Consider the following 27,433-nt stretch of genomic DNA (forward strand, 5'->3'; position numbering starts at 1 on the left):
CTTTCTTCTCCCCACCAATACAACAAAGTCTTTAGGGGAATGCACCAAAACACACCCACCTTTGGTTGATGAAGTTTCTCCCTCCTTCCACACTGGATAGTTGTTGTTCTTTTTCCCCCTCTCTCGAACTCTCTGTAGCAGTATTAAAGGTTGTTGAATTTTCTGCTCGCCTCCTCTCCCTCTGGATGGATTGGAATTGTAGTAAGCCCCTTCCTCCTCTTCCAGGGCTGTTTCACAGGTCTCACAAAGGCCTTCCAGGCAGGAGCAACAGCAGGTAGCTCCTTCTCTCACTGCTCCAGGCTCCAACTGAATAGGCCACGCCTCCAAAGCTCCACCATTGGTCCACTGATCCCTGAAAGTAGCAGGCCAGGTGGATAAGGTGGTTAAGAAGGCATACGGAATGCTTGCCTTTATTTGCCGAGGCATAGAATATAAGAGCAGGGAGGTTATGCTTAAATTGTATAGTACTTTGGTTAGGCCACAGCTGGAGTACTGCATGCAGTTCTGGTCGCCATATTATAAGAAGGACGTGATTGCACTAGAGAGGGTGCAGAAGAGATTTACTAGGATGCTGCCTGGAATGGAGAATCTTAGTTATGAGGACAGATTGGATAGGCTGGGTTTGTTCTCATTGGAACAGAGGAGGTTGAGAGGAGACCTCGTCGAAGTGTACAAAGTATTGAGGGGCCTGAACATAGTGGATAGTAAGGGACTATTTCCATTGGTGGAAGGGTGTATTATGAGGGGGCATAGTTTTAAGGTGGTTGGTGGAAGATTTAGAGGGGATTTGAGGGGGGGCTTCTTTACGCAGTGTTGTGGGGATCTGGAACTCACTGCCTGGAAGAGTGGTGGATGCAGAAATCCTCACCACTTTTAAGAGATGGTTGGATGGGCATTTATAGTGCAGTAACCTGCAGGGTTACGGACGTAGAGTTGGTAAATTGGGATTAGACTGGATAACCTCTTGTTGGCCGGCGCAGTTATAATGGTAAATACTGCAGGGAATCGAATACAGCCAGGATGATCTCCTGGACAAGTTTTGATCGCCTGTGATACGTTCATAATAAAGGATGAAACTGAGTACTGTGTACAATGAGCAAGTGTGACCTTAGCTCCTTTAATAAGACTCCAGAGTGCAGGTCCCTCATGGGTGTCCTGCTTATATACCGTGCTCCCAAGGGATGCTGGGATCCCTTGGGATTCCAACAGGTAGGCCCTCTGATGGTAGTGTAATACAGGTTACAACATCACTCCCCCGTGAAGTCAATAGTACAATTATTTACAAGGTGAGACAATCTGGGGCTTTCCGCTCCCTTGTCGATCGTCACGGTACAAATGCGGATGTGGGTGAGTTGGTTAGTTCTTCACTGGGCTGCTGGGCAGCCGGCCTTGCCGGGCTGCTCGGGATGGTGAGTTCGGCTTCGTGGTCAACCATGATGTCAGTTGCCACTAGTGTGTGTGTTGGAGGGTCAAAGTTGGTGGTGTCTTCATCGGGTTGTTTGTAGCTGTTGGTGAACTGCAATTTGATTTGGTCCAAATGTTTGACTGATGTCCAAATGACTAGCACATCAGGCAGGCCGTGCGTGGCAAACATGGTGCGTAGGCTTTCAATAGTGGCCGTGGACGTGCTTACAGACATTATTGCACATTCAATCTATTTTGAGTAAGCGTCCACGACAACCAAAAACATTTTGCCTAGAAATGGGCCCGCATAGTCCACGTGGATCCTCGACCACGGTTTTGAGGGCCACGACCACAAACAGCGGTGCCTCTCTGGGTGCATTGCTCAGCTGAGAGTAAGTGTTGCACTGGCGCACGCATGACTCTAAATCTGAGTCGATGCCGGGCCACCACACATGGGATCTGGCTCTGGCTTACATCATTACAATGCCCGGGTGGGTGCTGTGCAGTTCACAAATGAACATATCTCTGCCTTTCTTGCCCCACAACAGACAGTCCTCCTGCAGGGACATTTCGTCTTTGTGCCTGTGGAACGGCTTAATTGCCTCCTGCATCTCCACTGGGGCGCTGGACCAGCTCCCATGGGGGCCACAGTTTTTTTTACCAAGGACAGTAAAGGATCCTGGCTGGTCCAGGTCTTGATCTGGCGAGCCGTAACGGGGGACTTTTCATTTTTGAATGCATCCATTACCATGAGCAAGTCCGCAGGCTGTGCCATTTCCACCCCGGTGGTGCGCAATGGCAGCCGACTGAGAGTATCTGCGCAGTTCTCTACGCCCGATCTGTGACAGATTACATAGTTGTATGCCGACAGTGTGAGCACCCATCTTTGGATGCGGACAGAGGCATTGGTGTTAATCCCTTTGCTCTCAGAGAACAGTGATATGAGCGGCTTGTGGTCAGTTTCAAGCTCAAACTTGAGGCCAAATAAGTATTGGTGCATTTTCTTTACCCCGTAAACGGACGCCAGAGCCTCTTTTTCAATCATGCTGCAGGCCCTTTTGGCCTTGGACAAACTCCTAGACGCATAAGCGACCGGTTGCAAAATCCTCGATTCGTTAGCCTGTTGTAACATACACCCGACCCTGTACGATGACGCATCACAAGCTCGCCTTAATCTTTTACAAGGGTCATACAGGACAAGCAGTTTCTTTGAACACAACAGATTTCTGGCTTTCTTAAAGGCAGCATCTTGTGAATCCCCCATACCCAGTCGTTTCCCTTGCGCAATAGCGCATGTAGGGGTTCTAGCAGGGTGCTTAACCCAGGTAAGAAATTCCCGAAATAGTTAAGGAGTCCCAGGAACGACCACAGCTCCGTCACATTCTATGGTCTCGGCGCGTTCTTGATGGCCTCCGTCTTGGCATCGGTGGGTCTGATGCTGTCTGCTGCGATTCTTCTTCCCAAGAATTCGACCTCCTGAAAACAAACTTCAAGCGTTTCAACCTGAGCCCCACGCAATCCAACCGACTAAGAACCTCTTCCAGATTCTTCAAGTGCTCAATGGTTATCTGACCTGTAACCAGTATGTCGTCCTGGAAAGCCACAGCGCAAGGGATTGACTTTAGCAGGTTCTCCATGTTCCGTTGTAAGATTGCCGTGACCGACCGAATTCCGAACAGGCATCTGTTATAGATGAACAGACCTTTGTGTGAGTTGATGCAGGTGAGGCTTTTCGAAGATTCCTCCAGCTCTTGCGTCATGAAGGCTGAGGTCAGGTCCAGCTTGGTGAAAGTCTTCCCTCCAGCCAGGGTTGCAAATAGGTCATCTGCCTTGGGTAGCGGGTACTGGTCCTGTCGCGAAAAACGGTTAATCGTTACTTTATAGTCCCCACAAATTCTGACCGTGCTGTCCTCTTTAAGTACCGGGACAATCGGACTGACCCACTCATTGAATTCCACCGGCGCGATGATGCCTTCTCGCTGCAGCCTGTCCAACTCAATTTCCACTTTCTCACGCATCATATATGGTACCGCCTGTGCCTTGTGGTGGATGGGTCGTGTACTGGGAACCAAATGAATCTGCACTTTCGCCCCCGAGAAGCTTCCAATGCCTGGCTCGAATAACGATGGAAACCTGCTCAGAACCTGGGCACATGAGGCGTCATCGACGGACGAAAGTGCTCGGATGTCGTCCCAGTTCCAGCGGATTTTTCCCAGCCAGCTTCTGCCAAACAATGTGGGGCCATCCCCTGGCACAATCCACAGCGGGAGTTCGTGTACTGCTCCATAATAGGAGACTTTGACTTCAGCACTGCCAATTACAGGGATTAGTTCCTTGGTGTAAGTCCTTAGTTTGGTGTGAATGGGGCTGAGCTTGAACCTGTGTGCCTTTTTGCCCCACAGCCTGTCGAAGGCCTTTTTACTCATTATGGACTGACTCGCACCCGTGTCCAGTTCCACAGATACTGGAATTCCGTTCAGTTCAACTTTCAACATTATTGGTGGACATTTCGTGGTGAATGTGTATACCCCATACACTTCTTCCTCCTCGGTTAGAATCTCTAGTTCAGTTTGAGCCGCCATGGATCGATCTTCCTCTGCAACGTGGTGGTTTGCAGCTTGTCTGTACATTCGCTGGAGGTGTCCCATTGTTCTGCAACCGTTGCACACATAGTGCTTGAAGCGGCATTGATGGGGCCGATGATCACCTCCACAGTGCCAACAAAGTGTTAACTGCCTCGCATTAATGATTGATGGCGGACTCTGACTCATCTGAGGTCGTGCAGCAGCAGCCGGTGTGACGTTCTATCGTGTATATTCCTGCTCGAAACCGATGTTACTTTGTGCACAGTACTGGCCGAAACTTCTTTACTCTGTAAAATCTGTTTGGTGTTGTCGCTGGTGGACAGAAATGCCTGGGCTATCGTTATGGCTTTACTTAGATTCGGAATTTCAACAGTCAACAATTTGCAAAGGATTACTTTATGGCCAATGCCCAGTACAAAAAAGTCGCTAGGAATCTCTCAAATTCGCAATGTCCTGCGAGGTGCCTTAGTTCGGCGACATAGCTCGTCACTTCCTGGCTCTCCGACCGTTGACACGTGTAGAACCGCTATCTCGCCATCAAAACGTTTTCCTTAGGATTTAGGTGCTCCCGGACCAGCGTACACAATTCTTCATAGGATTTAGCTGTTGGTTTTGCCGGAGCTAGGAGAGTCTTCATGAGGCCATAGGTTGTTGCCCCACAGACAGTTAGGAGGATCGCCCTTCGTTTGGCAGTGTTCTCATCTCCTTCCAGCTCATTGGCCACAAAGTATTGGTCGAGTCTCTCCACAAAGACCTCCCAATCGTCCCCTTCTGAGAACTTCTCCAGGATACCAACTGTTCATTGCATTGTCGCGCGGTTGTTCGTTCATAATAAAGGATGAAACTGAGTACTGAGTACAATGAGCAAGAGTGACCTTAGCTCCTTTAATAAGACTCCAGAGTGCAGGTACCTCGTGGGTGGTCTGCTTATATACCATGCTCCCAAGAGATGCTGGAATCCCTTGGGACTCCAACAGGTAAGCCCTCTGGTGGTAGTGTAACACAGGTTACAAATGGTTCAATAAATAACAGCCTGGATGAGTTGGAGAGGAAATTTCCCAGATTTTTTTTCCCTAAATTGGCTTGGGATTTTATCTGGTTTTTGCCTCTCCCAGGAGATCACATGGCTCTGGTTGGGGTGGAGTGTAGAATATTTCAGTGTAAGGGGTGTTGCAGTCATGTGAGGCGGACTGGTTGGGGTGGGTGCCCTTTACCTTTCCGTCATTGTTCATTGTTCATCGGGTTATATGTAACCTTCAGGGCTGCTGACCGAGGGCTGTGCGGCTCTTTGTCGGCCGGCGCGGACATGATGGGCTGAAATGGCCTCCTTTAGCGCTGTAAATTTCTATGTTTCTATATCAGCGTATGAGAATTACTGGCGGAAGACCCTTTCTCAATATGGCCTGGCGCCCCTACCTCTGTGTAGCCGTCTTGCTCTGTGAGGTGGCTCATTGGCTTCTCCCTGCTGCTCTGCTGCCTCCTCCACCTCTGCAGACTGCTGCTGCCCAGCATCTGGCTCCGCTGCAAGCAGCCTCCTGGCCTGCTGGCCAAGTATCTGGCGTAGAGGGTCCGCGTACCTCACTCTCCTCCTTAGGGGACGCCCTTGCTGAGGGCCATCGTGTGGCACCCCTCTGTCTCCATCTCCCTGGCCCCCTCCATGCTGTGCCGCAATGATACCTGCGGCCCTTGCCCGCTGCCTCTGCAGCCTTTGCCCCCGGTGCCACCTTCTCCTCCGTGCCTTAGCGGTGCACACAATGTGCAGGAGGCGTTGGCCTGCAATCACTGCCCCCGTTTCAAAGCCCTCCACAAGCCCAGCCTCCTCGAAGTGGCCTCCGTGTTCTGCAGGTGGAAAGCGCCTCCAGCACTTGCAAAGCAGCACTGTATCCTTGCACTGCGAGTGAAACAACGGGAAAAGTCGCGGACACAAAATCAACTGAAAGCAACACACCTTTAAGGCACTCTGGCGGTGTGCATTAGGAGCTATGCACCACCCGAAAAAAGCCACTCTTGGCACCGCCCAGCTGTGGGACGATGTTTATACGGCAATGTCGCTTCCGGCCCGGGACCTCGGCGGTTAGTGCAGTGATGACATACTTAAGAGTGCTGGCCATCACCGCCACGGAAGTTGGGGGTGATGCACACCGCCGGAAAACCACAGCAGGGCAATTGGGCTATCGCTGGCCATTCCATGAAAAGTCGGCAGCCACTCCACTCTGCAGCATGGCCGCTGATTTCCAGTGACAACAGGCCTGAAGGGAAGCGGCAATTTCAGTCCCTGAGGGTCCAGTAACGAGGGCCACTGCGCATTCTGCAAGGCCTCCACTGAGAGCCGGGCTGCACGATGGCGGCGTGGACCACGTGAACATACAGGTAGAGAAGCCGACTCATGAGTCACCAAAAGAAATAAGAGGATGGCCCTGTGCACTGGCGACCTCCCCTATGACATCCGTCCTGCGATTGGATGTCGGCCAGCCTCGTGGGACGTGGAGCAACTTTCCCCACAGGATGGGCGCACGGCGCTGAAGAGTCGTCGGCCCGGGGCACTACAATAGTGCGTAGTGACACATTTCACCGTGGCAGCCCATCCGCAAACTCCCAGACTATTTCCCGGGAGCCGGTAACGCCCCGCAAACCACCCCCCCCCGGGCTTGTGCCCGTTAACAACCCCTGGAGGCGCTAACGGACCTCTGAAAAAAGGACAATTTTGCTCCCCAGGTGTTCAGTAACACTCGGAGTGTACAAAAGCACATTGTCCATGCCATAACACACAGGGTATATCACAAATCGCTGAGAGGGCAATAACACACTGGGTTGGAATCACACACTGGCTATATAATAACACACAAGTGTAAAATAACGACAGGATGTTCAGTAACACATTGTGTGTGTTCAATAACACTTTGTGCCATATCACACTGGATGTGCAATAATTCATTAGGTGTATAATAACACAACGAGTGTCCAGCAACTCGGGTCTGATGGGGGTGATTGGTGTGGGTTTGGTGGGGATGTGGTGCATGGTTTGATTGGGAGACTAGGGAGATCGAGGGGGACAAGGCAGTGACATGGGGAGAGAGGGAATCGGATGTGAATGAGAAAGAGGGAGGGGAAGAGAGGGAATCAGAGGGGGATTGAGAGAGAGTAAGGTGGAATGAGAGAGGCGGAGAGAGGGAATCGGAGGGGAAATGAGAGGGGGAGAGAGAGAGACTAGGGGAGAGAGTGATATTGGGGGAGAGAAGGAATCGGGGGGGAATTGAGAGGGCGGGGAGAGAGGGAATCAGAGATGGGGCAGAGAGGGAATTGGAGGGGGAATGAGAGAGACTGGGGGATGAGAGGGAATCAGAGAGTGGGAGGGGGAATGAGAGGGGGGTGGAGAGGAAATCAGGGAGAATGATAAGAGAGGGAGGGGAATGAATGATGGGGAGGTGAAAGGGAATCGAAGGGAGAATGAGAGAGGGGGAGAGATAGAATTGGAGGGGAAATGAGAAAGGGGGAGAGAGAGACTGGGGGAGGGAAGGAATCAGCGGGAATGAGGGAGGAGGAGAGAGAGGGGGCGAGAGAGAGAGACTTGGAGGAGACGGAATCAGTGGGGGAAGGAGAGGAATGAGAAAGGGAGGGGAGGAGGAATGAGAGAGGGGGGAGAGAGAGACTGGGGGAGAGCAGGAATCGGACAGAAATGAGGTGGGAGAGGGGGGATTGAGAGAGAGAGAGATGGGAGAGAGACTGGGGGAGAGCAGGAATTGGAGGGGGAATGAGAGGAGCCAGAGAGAGAGACTGGGGGCGGGAGAGGGGGAGAGAGCAAATCGAAAGGGGAATAGGAGAGGGAGAGACTGGTGACAGGGTTAGGGGGGAATGTGAGAGTGGGGGGGGAGAGAGACCGAGAGAGAGGGAATCAGAGGGGAAATGAGAGGAAATCAGAGGAGGAATGAGAGAGTAGTGGGGGAGAGAGAAAGACTGGGGAGAGAGTGGGAAATGGAGGGGGAGTGAGAGAGGTGACAGAGTGAGAGACTGGGGGTGGGAGAGGGGGAGAGAGCAAATCGAAGAGTGGGAGAGAGGGAGAATGAGAGAGGTAGAGGGGGAATGAGAAGAGAGAGGAAGGGAGAACAGGAAATAAAGGGGAGAGAGAGACTGGGAAGAGGGAGTGAGGGGGAATAAGAGAGGGGGGAATAAGTGGAATTGGAGGGTGACAGAGAGAGAGAAGGGGACGGGACAGAGGGCGAGGGGCGGAGAGAGGGAATCTGAGGGGAATGAGAGGAATTGGAGGGTAAATGAGAGAGAGACTGGGGGAGACAGAGAGAGACAGACTGGGGAGAGAAGGAATGGGAGGGGGAGAGAAAGACAGGAGAGAGAGAGGAGGAGAGAAGTAAAATGGAGGGGTAATAAGAGAGACTGGGGAAAGAGGGAATCGGAGAGGGATTGATAGACGAGGAGAGAGAGAGTCTGGAGTGAGAGTGAGACTGGGGGAGGGAGGAGATTGGGTTGGAATAAGAGGGGGGAGAGAGAGGTCAGAGGGGGAATGAGAGGGGGCGAGAGATAGGGAATCGGAGGGGGAATGATAGGAAGGGGAGAGAGAATTGGAGCCATAATGAGAGGGAGAGAACGAATCGGAGGGAGCACGGAGAGTGAGATAGTGGGAGGGAGGGATTCAGAGGGGGAATGAGGGGGAGAGAGAGAGAAAATCAGAGGAGGAATGAGAGAGGGTGGGGTAGAGGGAATTGGAGGGAGAATGAAGGAGAGAGGAAATTAGAGGGGAAATGAGAGGGAATTGCAGGGGGAATGAGAGAGAGGGGGAGGGAGGGAACTGGGGAAGGAGAGAGAAGGAGAAGGGGGAATTGGTGGAGGAATGAGAGAGAGGGAATTAGAGGGGGAATGATAGGGAGGGGGGTGAGGAAATCAGAGGAATGAGAGAGAGAGGGAAGCGGACAGAGAATGAGAGAAGGGGGGGGAAGAGAGGGAATCTGAGGGGGAATGAGAGAGAGAGGTGGAGAGAGGGAATCGGAAGGAATTGAGAGATGGGGGAAGATAGAGTGAATTGGAGGGTGAATGAGAGGAGGGGAGGGATTGAGGAGCATAAGAGAAATGGGTGAGGGGGGAGAGTCAGGTGGGGAGGGAGGGAGGAGAGGGCAGGTCAGGAATTTTGGGGTGTAAAATACGGAGAGCCGAGTGGGGATGGGGAAGAGTGTGATCCAGGTCTGAAGGGCTGGGTGGGGAAGTGGGGAGTGGGAATAAGAGGGAGAATGTGATTCAGATGGTAAGACGGATCAGTCTTCCAACCTCACCATGTTCTCTCTCGCTCTCCTCCCCCTACACCTCGCTAATTTCTCGGAAATCTCGGTGCATGTGTGGCAACTGACATCACTGGACTGGATGAAATCTGGAAGTCACAACACTGTCACTATTCATTTCATACCCAATAATCCTGTTAATAATCCATGACCCGTACACAAAACCCTATCGATGATGGGGGTTGGGAAAAGGTCATAAATCCGGTGAGTGGGGAGAAGGTCAGTAACCAGGGCAGGGGAAAGAAGTTCAGTAACCAGGGCAGGGGAGAATGCCAGATACTTGGGTGGCGGGAGGTCAGGAGCTTGGGCCGGGTGGGGGCGATAGGTCAGAAACCTGGGGGTAGAAGTTAAGGAACTTGGGCGGGGGAAGGTCAGGAACTTGGGCAGGGGGGCAGTTGGGTGAGTGGGTCAGGAACTTGGGCGGTGGGGACAGGAACTTGTTTGCGTGTGGGAGATGGCCTTAACCCACGAGGGCGAGCCCTGTCTGTGCCAAGTGAGCTCTGTTCTGTCTGGAGTAGGCAGTCAGAATGGCTTGAATTACACTTTTCAAAGTAACTGATTATGTAGGCAGTGAGGATCTAATTACACTTCCAGAGAAACTGCTGGGTGTGCCTTGTCTTCCAAGGGGATCAATCAGCTCCTGGGAAATGTGAACCAATCAAATCCACTTATACTTGATTGGTTCAGATTTTGAGCACGAGGTGAGGATGTGTATTCCTTTGAGAGTTCTGAACACACAACACTTGGTGAAGGCAAGGAATCCAAGAGGGGTCAACAAATAAGCTGCGATGACTTTTGAGGCATTTTGGCCCCACCCAGCACTATCTCAGGACCTGGGTTTATCGAACCTTCTCCCAAACCTGGATATGTTCGAGGAGAGCTGACTTCACAATGCCATGTTGCACCATCTGCTGCAGCACAATCATTGACACACATCTGGATTAAGTTAAGCTCTTCCTATTAAAGTGAAAGTTACCAAAGCATGAAATGGTAACCTTGGATGACATGGACCCCATTTTGGATGCTTAGATGCCCGTGCTTCAACGGAAAAGTAATCACCACATGGCCCAATTTAACCACACTTGAATTTAAAATCACTTACTTGATTTCTGCAACTCAGCGAGTTTCTTCTGTAACTCGCGGACCTGTTGTTCCAATTCAGAAACAACTTCTGAAACTGAAACAGGCAGAGATTAGAAACATTGCTGGGGACAGGGACGGAGTTGGGGATGAGGTAGGGATGGAGACAGTGATGGGGAAGGGATGGAGACAGGGATGGGGAAGGGATGGAGACAGAGATGGGGAAGGGATGGAGACAGTGATGGGGAAGGGATGGAGACAGTGATGGGGAAGGGATGGAGACAGTGATGAGGAAGGGATGGAGACAGTGATGGGGAAGGAAGGGATAGAGACAGTGATGGGGAAGGGATGGAGACAGTGATGGGGAAGGGATGGAGACAGTGATGGGGAAGGGATGGAGACAGTGATGGGGAAGGGATGGAGACAGGGATGGGGAAGTGATGGAGACAGGGATGGGGAAGGGATGGAGACAGGGATGGGGAAGGGATGGAGACAGTGATGGGGAAGGGATGGAGACAAGGATGGGGAAGTGATGGAGACAGGGATGGGGAAGGGATGGAGACAGGGATGGGGAAGGGATGGAGACAGGGATGGGGAAGGGATGGAGACAGTGATGGGGAAGGGATGGAGACAGGGATGGGGAAGGGATGGAGACAGTGATGGGGAAGGAAGGGATGGAGACAGTGATGGGGAAGGAAGGGATGGAGACAGTGATGGGGAAGGGATGGAGACAGGGATGGGGAAGGGATGGAGACAGGGATGGGGAAGTGATGGAGACAGTGATGGGGAAGGGATGGAGACAGTGATGGGGAAGGGATGGAGACAGTGATGAGGAAGGGATGGAGACAGTGATGGGGAAGGGATGGAGACAGTGATGGAGAAGGGATGGAGACAGTGATGGGGAAGGGATGGAGACAGGGATGGGGAAGGATGGAGACAGTGATGGGGAAGGGATGGAGACAGGGATGGGGAAGGATGGAGACAGTGATGGGGAAGGGATGGAGACAGGGATGGGGAAGGATGGAGACAGTGATGGGGAAGGGATGGAGACAGAGATGGGGAAGGGATGGAGATAGTGATAGGGAAGGGATGGAGACAGGGATGGGGAAGGATGGAGACAGTGATGGGGAAGGGATGGAGACAGGGATGGGGAAGGATGGAGACAGTGATGGGGAAGGGATGGAGACAGTGATGAGGAAGGGATGGAGACAGTGATGGGGAAGGGATGGAGACAGTGATGAGGAAGGGATGGAGACAGTGATGGGGAAGGAAGGGATGGAGACAGTGATGAGGAAGGGATGGGGACAGTGATGGGGAAGGGATGGAGACAGTGATGGGGAAGAGATGGAGACAGTGATGAGGAAGGGATGGAGACAGTGATGAGGAAGGGATGGAGACACAGATGGGGAAGGGATGGAGACAGTGATGGGGAAGGAAGGGATGGAGACAGTGATGGGGAAGGGATGGAGTTAGTGATTTGCAAGTTGATGGATTTACTTTCTGTTGGAGTTTGGAGTCTTTGCCTGCAGCCAGTGGCAGCAAAGCTCAGGATATTTCCAACACAAACAACGCTTGTAAAGGCACGAAAAGCGAGTACTGAGGAGCTGAAAGAACAGAAAGTGCTGCATTCACCAGCTCTGACAACCAGCCAAAAGGTAACTGAATACAACAAAATATTGCAACTCATACTGTGAGAAAAACTTAGGCAGGAGATGTGGTCATGAGGAAACGGTGTGTGGGAGCAAATATTTGTTCATGTGAATATCTTTCAGCATTTCACAAGTACTTTAAAAAAATGTTCTTTCTAAATATGTTTCTACATCAAAGTGAGACATAGCACTATTGACAATAAAGTCATCAAGTGTCGTCATCCCAGGGCAGGTACAGCATGGGTTAGATACAGAGTAAAGCTCCCTCTACGCTGTCCCATCAAACACTCCCAGGGCAGGTAAAGCATGGGTTAGATACAGAATAAAGCTCATCCTACACTGTCCCATCAAACACTTCCAGGGCAGGTACAGCACGAGGTTAGATACAGAGTAAAGCTCACCCTACACTGTCCCGTCAAACACTTCCAGGGCAGGTACAGCATGAGTTAGATTCCGAGTAAAGCTCCCTCTACACTGTCTTATCTCACACTCCCAGAGCAGCTACAGCACGTGTTAGATACAGAGTAAAACTCCCACTACACAAATCTGAATGCACGCAGCATTCGTAACAAGATAGATGAATAGAAATAAACGGGTCTGATCTGATGGCCATTACAGAGATGTGGTTGCAAGGTGGCCAAGGCTGGGAACTGAATATTCAGGGGTATTTGCCATTTCGGAGGGATAGGCAGAAAGGAAAAGGAGGCAGGGTAACTCTGTTAATAAAAGATGAGATCAGTGCAGTCGTGAGAAATAATATTGGCTCAGAAAATCAAGATGTAGAATCAGTTTAGGTAGAGATAATAAATAATAAGAGAAAGATGTCACTGGTGGGAGTAGTCTACAGTAGTCTACAAAATATTTGTTTAAAGTCTCTGCCATTTCCCCATTTCCCATTATTAGTTCTCCAGTCTCATCCTCTAAGGGACCAATGTTTACTTTAGCTACTCTCTTCCTTTTTATATACCTGTAGAAGCTCTTACAGTGTTTTTATATTTCTTGCTAGTTTACTCTCATAAATTATCTTCTCTCTCTTCATCATGTTTTGAGTCGTCCTTTGTTGGTTTCTAAAAATTTCCCAATCCTCTGGCCTTCCACTATTCTTCGCAACATTGTATGTCTTTGTTTTCAATTTGATACCATCCTTTACTTCCTTACTTAGCCACGGATGGTTTATCCTTCTCTAAGAGTCTTTCTTTCTTACTGGAATATATCTTTGCTGAGAATTATGAAATATCTCCTTAAATGTTTGCCACTTGCTATCTACCATCTTACCCTTTAATTTTTTTTCCCAGTCCATTTTAGCCAACTCTGTAGGACAGAGTATAAATCAAGAAATAATGGAGGCTTATAATAAAGGTACGGCAATAATTGATATTCATATTGATCGAACAAATCAAATTGCAAAGGTAGCCTTGAGGAAGAGTTCATAGAGTGTATTCGGGAAGGTTTCTCAGAACAATACCAGGAAGCAGGCTATTTTAGATCTGGTAATGTGTAATGAGATGGGATTAATTAATGATCTCATCGTAAAGGATGCTATTGGGATGAGTGATCATAGCATGGTAGAATTTCAAATTCAGTTGGAGGGTGAGAAAGCTAGGTCTCAAATTAGTGTCCGAAACTTAAATAAAGGCAATTACAAAGGTAGGAAGGCAAAGTTGGCTAAAGTGGACTGGGGAAAAAAATTAAAGGGTAAGACGGTAGATAACAAGTGGCAAACATTTAAGGAGATATTTCATAACTCTCAGCAAAGGTATATTCCAGTAAGAAAGAAAGACTCTTAGAGAAGGATAAACCATCCGTGGCTAAGTAAGGAAGTAAAGGATGGTATCAAATTTAAAACAAAGGCATACAATGTTGCGAAGAACAGTGGAAGGCCAGAAGATTGGGAAATTTTTAGAAACCAACAAAGGACGACTCAAAGCATGATGAAGAGAGAGAAGATAATTTATGAGAGTAAACTAGCAAGAAATATAAAAACACAGTAAGAGCTTCTACAGGTATATAAAAAGGAAGAGAGTAGCTAAAGTAAACATTGGTCCCTTAGAGGATGAGACTGGGAAACTAATAATGGGAAACGGGGAAATGGCAGAGACTTTAAACAAATATTTTGTTTCGTTCTTCACAGTAGAAGACATTAAAAGCACATGGCCTGCATCCTAGGGTCTTAAGAGAAGTGGCTGCAGAGATAGTGGATGTATTGGTTGTAATCTACCAAAATTCCCAGTGTTCTGGAGCGGTCCCAGCAGATTGGGAAACCGCAATGTAGTGGCCCTATTCAAGAAAAGAGGGAGACAGAAAGCAGGAAACTATAGACCACTGCATTTACCCTAACATCTGTCATTGGTAAAATGCTGGAGTCTATTATTAAGGAAGTAGTAGCAGGACATTTAGAAAAGCATAAAGCAGTCAAACAGAGTCAGCATGGTTTTATGAACGGGAAATTATGTTTCACAAATTTGCTGGAGTTCTTTGAGGATGTAACGAGCAGGGTGGATAAAGGAGAACCAGTGGATGTGGTGTATTTGGATTTCCAGAAGGCATTCAATAAGGTGCCACATAAAAGTTTACTGCACAAGATAAGAGCTCACTGGGTTGGGGGTAATATATTAGCATGGATAGAGGATTAGCTAACTAACAGAAAACAAAGAGTCATAATAAATGGGTCATTTTCAGGTTGGAAAACTAACCAGTGGGGTTCCACAGGGATCATAAGAACATAAGAATTAGGAACAGGAGTAGGCCATCTAGTCCCTCGAGCCTGCTCCACCATTCAACAAGATCATGGACTCAGCTCCACTTACCCGCCCGCTCCCCGTAACCCTTAATTCCCTTATTGGTTAAAAATCTATCTATTTGTGATTTGAATACATTCAATGAGCTAGCCTCAGCTGCTTCCTTGGGCAGAGAATTCCACAGATTCACAACCCTCTGGGAGAAGAAATTCCTTCTCAACTCGGTTTTAAATTGGCTCCCCCATATTTTGAGGCTGTGCCCCCTAGATCTAGTCTCCCCGACCAGTGGAAACAACCTCTCTGCCTCTATCTTGTCTATCCCTTTCATTATTTTAAATGCTGGGGCCTCAACTATTTACAATCTATATTAAATCTATCTTGGATGATGGGACCGAGTGCAATGTAACTAAATTTGCTGATGATACAAAGATAGGTGGGAAAGCAAATTGTGAGGAGGATCTAAAGAATCTGCAAAGGGATATAGATAGGCTAAGTGAATGGGCAAACATTTGGCAGATGGAGTATAATGTGGGAAAATGTGAGGTTATCCACTTTGGTAGGAAAAATAAAAAAGCAAATTATTATTTAAATGGGGAGAGATTACAAAATGCTGCGGTACAGAGGGATCTGGGGGTCCTTGTACATGAAACTCAAAAAGTTAACATGCAGGTACAGCAAGTAATTAGGAAAGCAAATGGAATGTTGGCCTTTATTGCAAGGGGGATAGAGTATAAAAGTAAGGAAGTCCTGCTGCAACTGTACAGGGCATTGGTGAGACCACACCTGGAGTACTGTGTACAGTTTAAAAAAAATTAGTTTCTGGGATGTGGTTGTTGCTGACAAGGCCAGCATTTATTGCCCATCCCTAATTGCCCTTGAGAAGGTGGTGGTGAGTCGCCTTCTTGAACTGCTACAGTCCTTGTGGTGAAGGTGCATTCACAGTGCTGTTAGGGAGGTAGTTCCAGGATTTTGACCCAACGACAATGAAGGAACGGTGATGTTCTTCCAAGTCAGGAGGGTGTGTGACTTGCAGTGGAACTTGGAGGTGGTGGTGTTCCCATGCATCTGCTGCCCTTGTCCTTCTGGGTGGTATAGGTCGCGGGTTTGGGAGGCGCTGACAAAAAAGCCTTGGTGAGTTGCTCAGTGCATCTTGTAGATGATCCACACTGCAGCCACGGTACGTCGGTGATGGAGGGAGTGAATGTTTAAGGTGGTGCTTGGGCTGCCAATCAAGCGGGCTGCTTTGTCCTGGATGGTGTCGAGCTTCTTGAGTGTTATTGGAGCTGCACTCATCCAGGCAAGTGGAGAGTATTCCATCACACTCCTGACTTGCGTATTGACGATGATGGAAAGGCTTTGGGGAGTCAGGAGGTGAGACACTCTCCACAGAATACCCAGCTTCTGACCTGCTCTTGTTGCCACAGTGTTTATGTGGCTGGTCCAGTTAAGTTTCTGATCAATGGTGACCCCCAGGATGTTAATGGTGGGGGATTCAGTGATGGTAATTCCGTTGAATGTCAGGAGGCGGTGGTTAGATTCTCGATTGTTGGAGATAATCATTGTCAGGCACTTGTGTGCTGTGAATGTTACTTGCCACTTATCAGCCGAAGCCTGAATGTCATCCAGGTCTTGCAGCATGTGGGCACGGGCTGCTGAACTTATGAAGGAGGGAAGATCATTGATGAAGCAGCTGAAGATGGTTGGGCTTAGGACACTGCCCTGAGGAACAACTGCAGCGATGTCCTGGGGCTGTGATGATTGACCTCCAACCACCACAACCATCTTCCTTTGTGTTAGGTATGACTCCCCCAGATTCCTATTGACTTCAGTTTTACTCGGTCTCCTTGATGCTACATTCAGTCAAATGCTGACTTGATGTCAAGGGCAGTCACTCTCCTCTCACCTCTGGAATTCAGCTCTTTGTCCATGTTTGGACCATGGCTATAATGAGGTCTGGGGCTGAGCAGTCCTTGCGGAACCCAAACTGGGCATCAGTGAGCAGGTTATTGGTGAGTAAGTATTGGTTTCTTTATTTAAGGAGGGATATACTTGCATTGGAGGAAGTTCAAAGAAGGTTCACGAGGTTAATTACTGAGATGAAGGAGTTGTCATATGAAGAAAGGTTGAGCAGGTTGGGCCTATACTCATTGGAGTTTAATAGACTGAGAGGTGATCTTATTGAAACGTGTAAGATTCTGAGTGGGCTTGACAGGGTAGATGCAGAGAGGATGTTTCCTCTCACAGGGAAATCCAGAACTTGGGGCATAGTCTCAGAATTAGGGGTCGCCCATTTAAAACAGAAATGAGGAAGAATTTCTTCTCTCAGAGGGTCATGAATCTTTGGAATTTTCTACCCCAGAGAGGTGTGGAGGCTGGGTCACTGAATATATTTAAGGTGGAGAAAGACAGATTTTTAAAGGATAAGGGAGTCGAGGATTATGGGGAGAGGGCAAGGAAGTGGAGTTGAGGCCAAGATCAGATCAGCCATGATGTTATTGAATGGCGGAGCAGGCTCGAGATGCCAGATGGCCGACTGCTCCTATTTCTTACGTTCCAATTACACTGTCCTATCAAACATTCCCAGGGCAGGTACAGGGGGTTAGATACAGAGTAAAGCTCCCTCTACACTGTCCCATCACACACTCCCAGGGCAGGTACAGCACAGGTTCAATACAGAGTAAAGCTCCCTCTACACTGTCCCATCAAACACTCCCAGGGCAGGTACAGCACGGGTTCGATACAGAGTAAAGCTCCCTCTACACTGTCCCATCAAACACTCCCAGGGCAGGTACAGGGGGTTAGATACAGAGTAAAGCTCCCTCTACACTGTCCCATCAAACACTCCCAGGGCAGGTACAGCACGGGTTAGATACAGAGTAAAGCTCCTTCTACACTGGCGCCCCCTACAGCACCAGTGGATCTGTTTCTTTTCTTTACACCAGTTGACATGGTCAATGTATTCGACATTGGCCATCCATGACCCCATTTTATGTTGTGGGCTACACTATGAACTGGAGTGAAACTTCATGCTTGACCCTTACGGCCATCACACAGGGTATTTATGTTTTTAGTGTCAGCTGTGGCTCAATGGGTAGCACTCTCGCCTCTGAGTCAGGAGGTTATGGGTTCAATCCCCGCTTCAGACGTGAGCACAAATTCCTGGTTGATGCTCGCAGTGCAGTACTGAGGGAGTGTTGCATTGCCTGAGGTGCTGTCCGTCAGGTAGCTGTAAAAGATCCCATGGCACTATTTCAAAGACGACCAGGGGAGTTATCCCCGATGTCTTGGCCAATATTTATCTCTCGGCCAACATTACTAAAACAGCTTTTCTGGTCATTACCACATTGCTGTTTACAGGATCTTGCTGTGTGCAAGTAGACTGCTGCGTTAACTACATTACAGCAGTGACTACATTCCAAAAGTACTTCATTGACTGTAAAGCACCTTTGGACATCCTGAGGTTGTGAAAGGCCTTTCTCCAGTCTGGGCTGGATTGGAAGCACATCCCAGATATGAATGGCCAGTGTTTAGCCCATCACCCCACCCCGTCCCTGTACGACAATTGCTCCAGTAACTCACAGTTTCTCATTCCAGACAGCTGGGTCCTGAAGGCCGGCGACTTTTCCTCGAGGGCGGCTGATAATTGTGAGACTGAAAAATTACAGTGAAATATGGTTACGTTTCATTTGTGGCCCAATTTGCACTCAATGCTCACACTAAAACGGTATTATTAATATGAAAAGTTAGTCCCTTATCTAACTGTGTTTCAATGGCATTACTGCACTTTCTGTAGTGCAAGAGCTATTCCAGATCAGGGGCAGTGCCATGGTCAGGGTCAGCGACAAGGACTGGGACAGGAACAGTGCCAGTGATAGGAACAGTGCCAGCGATAGGGACAAGGTCAGTGCCAGGAATACGAACCGGGACAGGAACTGGGACAGATTGAGAAAAAGAGAAGGATGCGGCAGCTAGGGTTGCTACTTGTAAGGAGGCAGTGACGGGTTCCTCAATAGACCCTTCGACAGAGGCACAGGGGAAAGCTGTGGGCTTATCCAAAGGGGGATCAAACCTGACAGTGCCAGGACAGTAGGCTGGGTTGGAGAAGGAATTGTGGGGTCAAATGACATTTGAAAAATGAAAGGTGACATGACTGGGTGATAGGAAGGGGAGTAGACAGGAGAGCAGAGAGGAGCGAAGAGACAAAAATAGAGATGGAAGTAATGGGCTTGGGTTTGATCTGTGGGGATGTGAAGAGCTGCAAAGAGAATGGAGAGAGAGTCCTTGGCCCAAAGCTCCCGTTGACCCTTTGAGGGGACAGAAGTGCAGCGGGGCGGGACTTCTCGCTGCTCTTTTTCTGTCTCCTTGATCCTTTCCCAAATCCTGTGGATGGGGTAATTGGGATATCCAAGATGGGCACACACAGCTGTAGTTCCCCGATGGAGGTGTCCACCGCACTGAGCAGGTGAACTGAGGAGCAACTCCCTGCAACTCCATGACAAGGCCCAGAGGCTAAAAGCAAAGATAAATGTTTGAAAATGTTGACCTGCCCCTCAGGGATCAGAGGGTAAACTCTGTGAAGGTAATAAGTCCCTTCAGGATCAATCACCTCCGTGTTCATTATTCATGGGACTTCTTCAGGACACAACTGGACCCGTGCCCGCTCTCAGCAGTGTGCCTATCACTGGGTCTATCAGGCACAATGGGCAGAATTCCTGGGCGTGTCCTGGAAAGCCCCAGACATGCCCCCAGTCAGTGCGATGTAACGGGGCAGGTCTGAGCGGGGCAGCCCCTCCATTGAGCACAGTTTCCCAGGGAAGTTGAAATGGCCTCCACACTAATAGCAGCCAGCAGTCACATTGCAGTTCTTCACATCTCCACAGATCAGAATCTACCCTCGTAAATCCTTTTAAAAGGGAATTAGACTTTTAGGGAAAAAGAGTAAGATTGCAAAGAGTGCGGGGTGCAAACAGCGATGGGATTAGAACAGGTGGCTGATGTGGCTCAATAGGCTCTGCTCAGTCAGTTATTAAAATAGTTTAGCCTTCTTTTGTACATCACAGGACTCCGAATTACATTTATTCATGAGGCTCCCGTCTGAGTCAAACAAGTGCCTCAACCACCCAAGAAAACATCAGCATTAAAATGTCCGCGGGCCAGTGAACGAGCAGGAACTTTACTGTTTGTGTTTATAACAGTCCAAAAAGTACTTCATTGGCTGAAAAGCACTTTGAGAGGTTCGGTGGTCTGAAAGACGTGATATAAATCCAGGTCTTTTTTTTCAGTCCCATTCCGTCCAGTTACTGTCAGGCAGAAGGAGGTAAGAGTCTCCCTAGTAGGGGCTGGATTTTCACTATGTTGCCGCCTATGTTTGTGCCCCAGGGGGCGGTAATGGAGGCGGGGATGGTTTCCGGGCGGCCGGCCAGATCCCAGTGTCCCGCCGGGGGCACAGAGCAGCACTGCCTGGGAGCATTAAACCGGCATCCTTTGAAATCTGGCGCTTTCACCAAAAACCTTTTTCCTTCCTTTCAGGTATCAAGGATTGTAAACTCCAACAACTCTTGGACACCAATGCCCCTCCGAAACCTTCTCCCCGACACTTCCCCCTGATCCCATCCCTTCTTCCAATCTCATCCCCTGCCATGTTTTCACTATCGCCTCTGACCTTCCTCTCTCTGACCCCGAACGATCAGTCCTCAGCAAAGGTCAGAGCTTCATCCCCTTACGCCCCTACCTCAATGAATTCCGAGCTCGGCACAATGCTGAGCTCTTTTTCCGCCACCTTCGCCTTCTTGCCCACTTCTTCGGCCAGGAGTCTTCCCCCCACACAGCCGACCCTTTCTCACGCTTTCAGAAATCTCGCTCTACCTGGACCTCTCCCTCTGGCCTCGAACCCTCTCTAGACCTCTTCATTGCAAATTGCCGATGATACATCGGCCATCTTAATTTCTCTGCTCCCCTCACTCACTCACTCCAACCTACCTCCATCTGAACTTGCAGCAATCCGCTCGCTCAGATCCAACTTCAACCTTGTGAATAAACCTGCTGAAAAGGGCGGCGCTGTTGTTTGGCAAACCGACCTCTACCTTGCAGAGGCTGATCGCCAACTCTCTGACACCTCCTCCTACCACCCCCTGAACCATGACCCCACTGCCGATCGTCAAGCCATCATTTCCCAGACTGTCACTGACCTCATCTCCTCTGGAGATCTTCCCTCCACAGCCACCAACCTCATAGTTCCCCAACACCACACAGCCCACTTCTACCTCCTGCCTAAGATCCACAAACAGGACTGCCCCGGTAGACCCATCGTTTCAGCCTGTTCTTGCCACACAGAACTTATTTCTTCTTATCTCGACTCTATTTTCTTCTCCCCTTGTCCACTCTCTTCGACGCCCTTCGTCATTTTAACAGTTTCCAGTATCCTGGCCCCAACCGTCTCCTTTTCACTATGGACGTCCAATCCCTCTCCATTTCCATCCCCCACCAGGATGGCCTGAGGGCGCTCCGATTCATCCTCGAGCAGAGGCCCAACCAGTCCCTATCCATCACCACCCTCCTCCGTCTGGCTGAACTTGTTCTCACATTGAACAACTTCTTCTTTAACTCCACTCACTTTCTCCAAATTAAAGGTGTTGCTATGGGAACCCGCATGGGTCCTATCTATGCCTTTTTGTGGGATATGTGGAACATTCTTTGTTCCAGTCCTACTCGGGTCCCCTCCCTCACCTCTTTTTCCGGTACATTGATGACTGTATCGGTGCCGTTTCCTGCTCTCGCCCTGAACTAGAAAATGTTCTTCACTTTGCATCCAATTTCCACCCTTCCCTCACCTTCACATAATCCATCTCCAACTCTTCCCTTCCCTTCCTCGACTTTTCTGTCTCTATTTCTGGGGATAGACTTTCGACCAGTATCCACTAGAAGCCCACTGACTCCCACAGCTGCCTGGACTATACTTCCTCCCACCCCACATCTTATAAGGACTCCATTCCATTCTCCCAGTTTCTCCGTCTCCGTTGCATCTGCTCTGATGACGCCACCTTTCACACTCGTGCCTCTGATATGTCTTTTTCCTCAGCCGAGGATTCCCCTCCGCCGTGGTTAAGATGGCCCTCGACCATGCCCGTTCTATTTCCTGCATCTCTACTCTCACCCCTTCCCCTCAGAACCATGACAGGGTTCCCCTTGTCCTCACGCCATCAGCCTGCACGTTCAACGGATCATCCTCCGCCATTTCCGCCACCTCCAGTGTGATCCCACTACCAATCACATCTTCCCCTCCCCTCCCTTCTCAGCACTCTGAAGGGACCGCTCCCTCCGGGACACCTTGGTCCACACCGCAGTCACCCCCTGCAGCCCCTCCCCATCCCACAGCACCTTCCCGTGCAAGTGCAGGAGATGCAACACCTGACCTTTTACCTCCTCCCTTCCCACTATCCAGGGCCCCAAATACTCCTTCCAGGTGAAACCGATTTACGTGTACTTCTTTCAATTTCGTACACTGTATTCGTTGCTCACAATGTGGTGTCCTCTACACTGGGAAGACCAAGCGTAGATTGGGTGACCGCTTTGCTGAACACCTCCGTTCAGTGTGACCCTGAGCTTCTGGTCGCCTGTCACTTTAATTCTCCACTCCACTCCCACTCTGATATCTCCATCCTCGGACTCCTCCACTGTTCCAGTGAAGCTCAACGCAAGCTCGAGGAACAGCAGCTCATCTTTCGTTTAGGCACTTTACCGCCTTCTGAACTCAAGATCAAGTTCAACAATTTCAGAGCATAACCTCTGGCCATCTTTGGCTGTCTTCCCCCCCCATCTTATGTTTTGTTCTTCTCCGTTTTTTAAATCTTTGTCTATAATGGCAGCTGGTCATTACTCTGCCATTCACACCCAATCCCGCCCTCCTGTATGGCTCAGAGATGTGGACCATATACAGTAGACACCTCAAATCGCTGGAGAAATACCACCAATGATGTCTCCACAAGATCCTGCAAATCCCCTGGGAGGACAGATGCACCAACGTTAGCGTCCTCGATCAGGCCAACATCCCCAGCATCGAAGCACTGACCACACTCGACCAGCTCCGTTGGGCAAGCCACATTGTTGGCATGCCTGACACAAGACTCCCAAAGCAAGGCTCTACTCGGAACTCCTATAGGGCAAGCGAGCCCCAGGTGGGCAGAGGGAACGTTTCAAGGACACACCCAAAGCTTCCTTCATAAAATGCAACATCCCCACCGACACCTGGGAGTCCCTGGCCAAAGACCGCCCTAAGTGGAGGAAGTGCATCTGGGAGGGCGCTGAGCACCTCGAGTCTCGTCGCCGAGAGCATACAGAAATTAAGCGCAGGCAATGGAAGGAGCGTGTGACAAACCTGTCCCGCCCACCCTTTCTTTCAGCGACTGTCTGTCCCACCTGTGACAGAGACTGTAATTCCCATATTGGACTGTTCAGTCACCCAAGAATTCACTTTTAGAGTGGAAGCAAGTCTTCCTCAATTTCGAGAGACTGCATATGATGATCCAGATTGACTTTTTTCTAACTTCTACCATTACCATTTCAATTCGACCCAACATCCCCTTTGTCTCTCTAATCTCTCCTGCCTTCCACCCTATCACAGACCTTCCCTTTTGTTCTTTCTCACTCTCCCCCTTTCAGTGCTTGAGAACCTGTTCTTTTCGAACATTTGGCAGTTCTGACGAAAGGTCGTCGACCTGAAATGTTAACTTTGTTTTTCTTTCCACAGATGCTGCTTGACCCGCTGAGATTTCCAGCATTCTCTGGTTTTATTTCAGATTCCAGCATCCACAGTATTTTGCTCGTACATTGAAATTTGCTGTGTGCTCACCATATAGCGTCCCGTAGTGTGCCACGGTGGGACGGCCTGGAAAACCAGGTGATCAGAGCTGTCCCAGCAGCGGTGAGTGCTGGAATTGGTGAATGAGGTAAGTGTGATGGTTTTGTTTTGTTCTATTTTTGCGATGTAGCTTATTGTGGGATGTTTAAGGTATTGGGAATGTTTGTTGTGCTTTCAGGTGTGATTTTTTTTTTGCCACAGAATCCTCTCCTGGAGCACTCCGAGGCCGGCTCTTTGGCAATGGATTTTCAGTTGGTCAGCCGGCTTAAAAGAGGTGTAACGCCTCCCTTATCGCTCTGCCTCACACTCAGGGCCCAGCTGATGAATTTTGCTAACTGAGACGCAAACTGTACCCAGGCTCACTTTACCGCCCTGCCGCCATTACCACTCTGAAATGAGCAGAACCGAAAATCTAGCCCTATGTGTGTATCTTTGCTCTAATGCTGTAAGGAACTTCAACCCAGGAGTGTAAGGATGTGACCAATTCCCTGTTCGACCAGTGAGCTTGTATTTACTACAAGGTGTGGTTATGTGTCCTGCCCCACACTGTCGAGTAGGATCACCTTTACTGTTACTGGTCCCCGGTCCCACTACTGAATTAATATTGGGCCAAATTTTGCTGGAGTGGGGCAACTCGCACCATGTGCCGTTAGTTGGACTTTTCCTGCCCCCTTCAGCTCAAAGGGTTTTTGTGCTGTAACTTGCTGGAAGTTCGAGCTCATAGCAGCGTGGCGAGGGCAAAGGGGCATCTAGGACCTGAGTGAAGGACGGGAACAACAGGTTAACTCCTTAACTAATGAGATTTAAACACAGAGAAGTGAACTAGGAATGACTGAGAGTAAATTCAATGTCAGCAAAAGATCGGTTTAAGAGAGACAGAGGAAGGAGACAGGAAGGAAAAGTAGGAAAAAAATAAAATTTTAAATTTGACATTTTTAAAATCTCCAACAACAATTCACTAATTGACGGAATAAGATTCCAGACATTTAATTGTTCACTTTATAGACCAGGGAGGTTGACTAGCACTCATTAACAAATATCACATTATTAACAGGGTACCTATGAAGCAACCTCAGGAAACTCACGGGGAGATTAAGGGCGAGATATCGTTTTTTGCGAAGGTAACGTCAGAGCAGCGCAAATCATCAAGGGTGTCCCTTCCCCGCCACAAGTTATTGGCCGATTTGTACATTAATAGTGGCGTGCGGCATTCACACAGTTACTGTTTCAGCAAATTCCGGCCCAGTACCTACATTATTAATACATGCTGCTTCATGCACATCGCTGTATTAGCTTTGTTAACTGTCATTGCAGAATTCACAACAATAAGTTCCAAAGTTTAAAATTTCACAAAACTTACACAGTATAACTGCAGTGCCAAGAATGACTACAGACAGCAGGATGGAGAGACCCAGGAGAATGTAGATGACCAGAGATGACTGTTTTCCTCGGACAGGCTCTGCTGATCGCACACCATGTTCTGCAAAGTGTAAGTGCAAGTCATCACTGAAAGGATGAGAGGGAACCATCTTGTGGAAAAGGCTCCAAACCTTTTCTCATTTGGACCTGGAGAAGAGGCAGAGGAGCCGAGTCTTGTCAACACTGGAGTTTTTTAAACTTTGCATGATTGGGCCGATCGAACGCACATTTCTTCAATTCAAGAACATTCATCAGCAGCAGGTTAGAGATCGAGGGGTTAAAAATTCACCTCCACCCGAAACGAGGTGCACCTTCTGTTTTTATAAGTTTTTCACCGCAGCGGAGGTGCCCTTCAGTTAAAGGGGAGAGCCGCTGCGAGCTCTGCATATTTTAAGTTCGGTCCACCGGCCCACAAGGGAGGGTTTCGGCGGCTATACAGCGCTGCCCCGTGGCAGACACTTTCAGGTGGCCAGAGGCCTTGTCGGGAGGGACAACTTCGGCCCCTAAACTGGGCAGGAAATTGAAGTGACACAAGTTACGGACAGTTACAAATAGCAGTCACAAAGTATCATTGACTCGGGTAATCTGCAAGGTACAAGGAATAAAGACCATTCGTTCAGCTCACACCTCTATCCTCATCATTTCTTCAACTTTTCACCATCCCTCATCCAGCATCTTTACTTCAAAACCTTCCTCACAGATTTCAGTGTGAGCCAACAACACCATCAGTTAAAGGGATGGTCACAGTGGGTTTCTGACTCCACTGCTTTATTCACTGTGTGTTAACACCATCAGTTAAAGGGATGGTCACAGGGGTTTATGAATCCACTGCTTTATTCACTGTGTGTTAACACCATCAGTTAAAGGGATAGTCACAGGGGGTTTCTGACCCCACTGCTTTATTCACTGTGTGTTAACACCATCAGTTAAAGGGATGGTCACAGGGGTTTATGACCCCACTGCTTTATTCACTGTGTGTTAACACCATCAGTTAAAGGGATGGTCACAGGGGTTTATGACCCCACTGCTTTATTCACTGTGTGTTAACACCATCAGTTAAAGGGATGGTCACAGGGGGTTTCTGACCCCACTGCTTTATTCACTGTGTGTTAACACCATCAGTTAAAGGGATGGTCACAGGGGTTTCTGACCCCACTGCTTTATTCACTGTGTGTTAACACCATCAGTTAAAGGGATGGTCACAGGGGTTTATGACCCCACTGCTTTATTCACTGTGTGTTAACACCATCAGTTAAAGGGATGGTTACAGGGGTTTATGACCCCACTGCTTTATTCACTGTTCAGCTCTAAAATCCATCAGTTTTTCTGAAGAAATGGAATTTCCTGACAACATGCTCTCTCAACCAATGAGAAATGACCTTTTCGCTGTTGTTAATTGATCTGAGGCTGTTAGTGAATTTGAGCTGATTAACTCAAACTGAATAAATGATACAATAATGATCAGATCACTGATGGGTACCTGGCTTCAACGCTTCCTGTGTTCCTCTGTCTCCTCTCAGTCGGTCAGGACGAAAATTGTTGAGAGTTTGATAATCGTCGAGCTCCATGTCATCAGCTGGAAGAACTTCTGGTCTTTGAAGAACATGTGAGAGGCAGTTAGCGAAATGCGACCTTTTATCTCACACAGTTCCTCTTCCTGCGCTCTCTGTTTCTCTGAAAAACCACAACTGTAAATATTTCCTGCTGTTGGCAGGAGCCCATGGGTGAAAGTGGCCTTCAGCTCCCTGGACCTATTGGGTACATTAAGTGTGCCAATAAAGAGAGTTAGTTCAGGTGTTGTTTAATTTCTCAGTGCAGTGTAACCAGTTACACACCACAAACTTCAGTCCCTCATATATGTGGCAAATGGGTAGTGGATTTCCATCAAGTCCTATTAAACCCAGTGTCACTTTACCATACATTTAACTTCCCAACTTTGCAGAACTCTAAGATAAGATGTGTCCATTAACTTCGGCATTGGTCTCAAACCTGAACCAACCCAGAGTGCTGCGCGGACAGAGGCTGGATTGTCTAGGACGAGGGATCACCTGCTCAGCCTTTAAAGCCTCCACCATCTACAAGGCTCAAGTCAGGAGTGTGGCGGAATATTCACCACTCACTTGGATGGGTGCAGTACAACAACACTCAAGAAGCTCAACACCATCCAGGACACAGTAGTTTGGTGATTGCTGCCTCTGCCACTGGACTCGTATCCACCGCCTCCACCACCGGTGACCCTGGTGAATCTCTTCACTCTCTCTATGGCCTTACCGTCTCTTCAATAATGGGTTTTGCCCCAAATGCTATTGGCCTTTTTTGTAGCTTGATTTACCTGCACTCAGATTTTCACAGAATTCTGAATCTGAATCTGAATCCCCAAGTCTTTCCATTCATCCACAACCTTTCAGCATCTTTC

The 27,433-nt window shown here is 48.9% G+C and overlaps 1 protein-coding gene across 1 annotated transcript in view; it reads right to left on the reverse strand.

Moving 5' to 3' along the window:
• Positions 1 to 26,634, reverse strand: part of LOC139241458 (hepatic lectin-like) — a 59,215-nt gene extending 32,581 nt beyond the window's left edge. The window contains exons 1-2 of the mRNA XM_070870017.1: positions 26,498 to 26,634; positions 24,959 to 25,078 (exon numbers count right to left, since the gene is read on the reverse strand). Coding sequence (XP_070726118.1) covers positions 24,959 to 25,078; positions 26,498 to 26,585 — 208 coding nt within the window. The 5' untranslated portion in view covers positions 26,586 to 26,634. The remainder of the gene's footprint in view (positions 1 to 24,958; positions 25,079 to 26,497) is intronic.
• Positions 26,635 to 27,433: the final 799 nt, after the last annotated feature.

The sequence above is a fragment of the Pristiophorus japonicus genome, unplaced genomic scaffold, assembly GCF_044704955.1.
Source record: "Pristiophorus japonicus isolate sPriJap1 unplaced genomic scaffold, sPriJap1.hap1 HAP1_SCAFFOLD_1089, whole genome shotgun sequence".
NCBI lineage: Eukaryota > Metazoa > Chordata > Chondrichthyes > Pristiophoridae > Pristiophorus > Pristiophorus japonicus.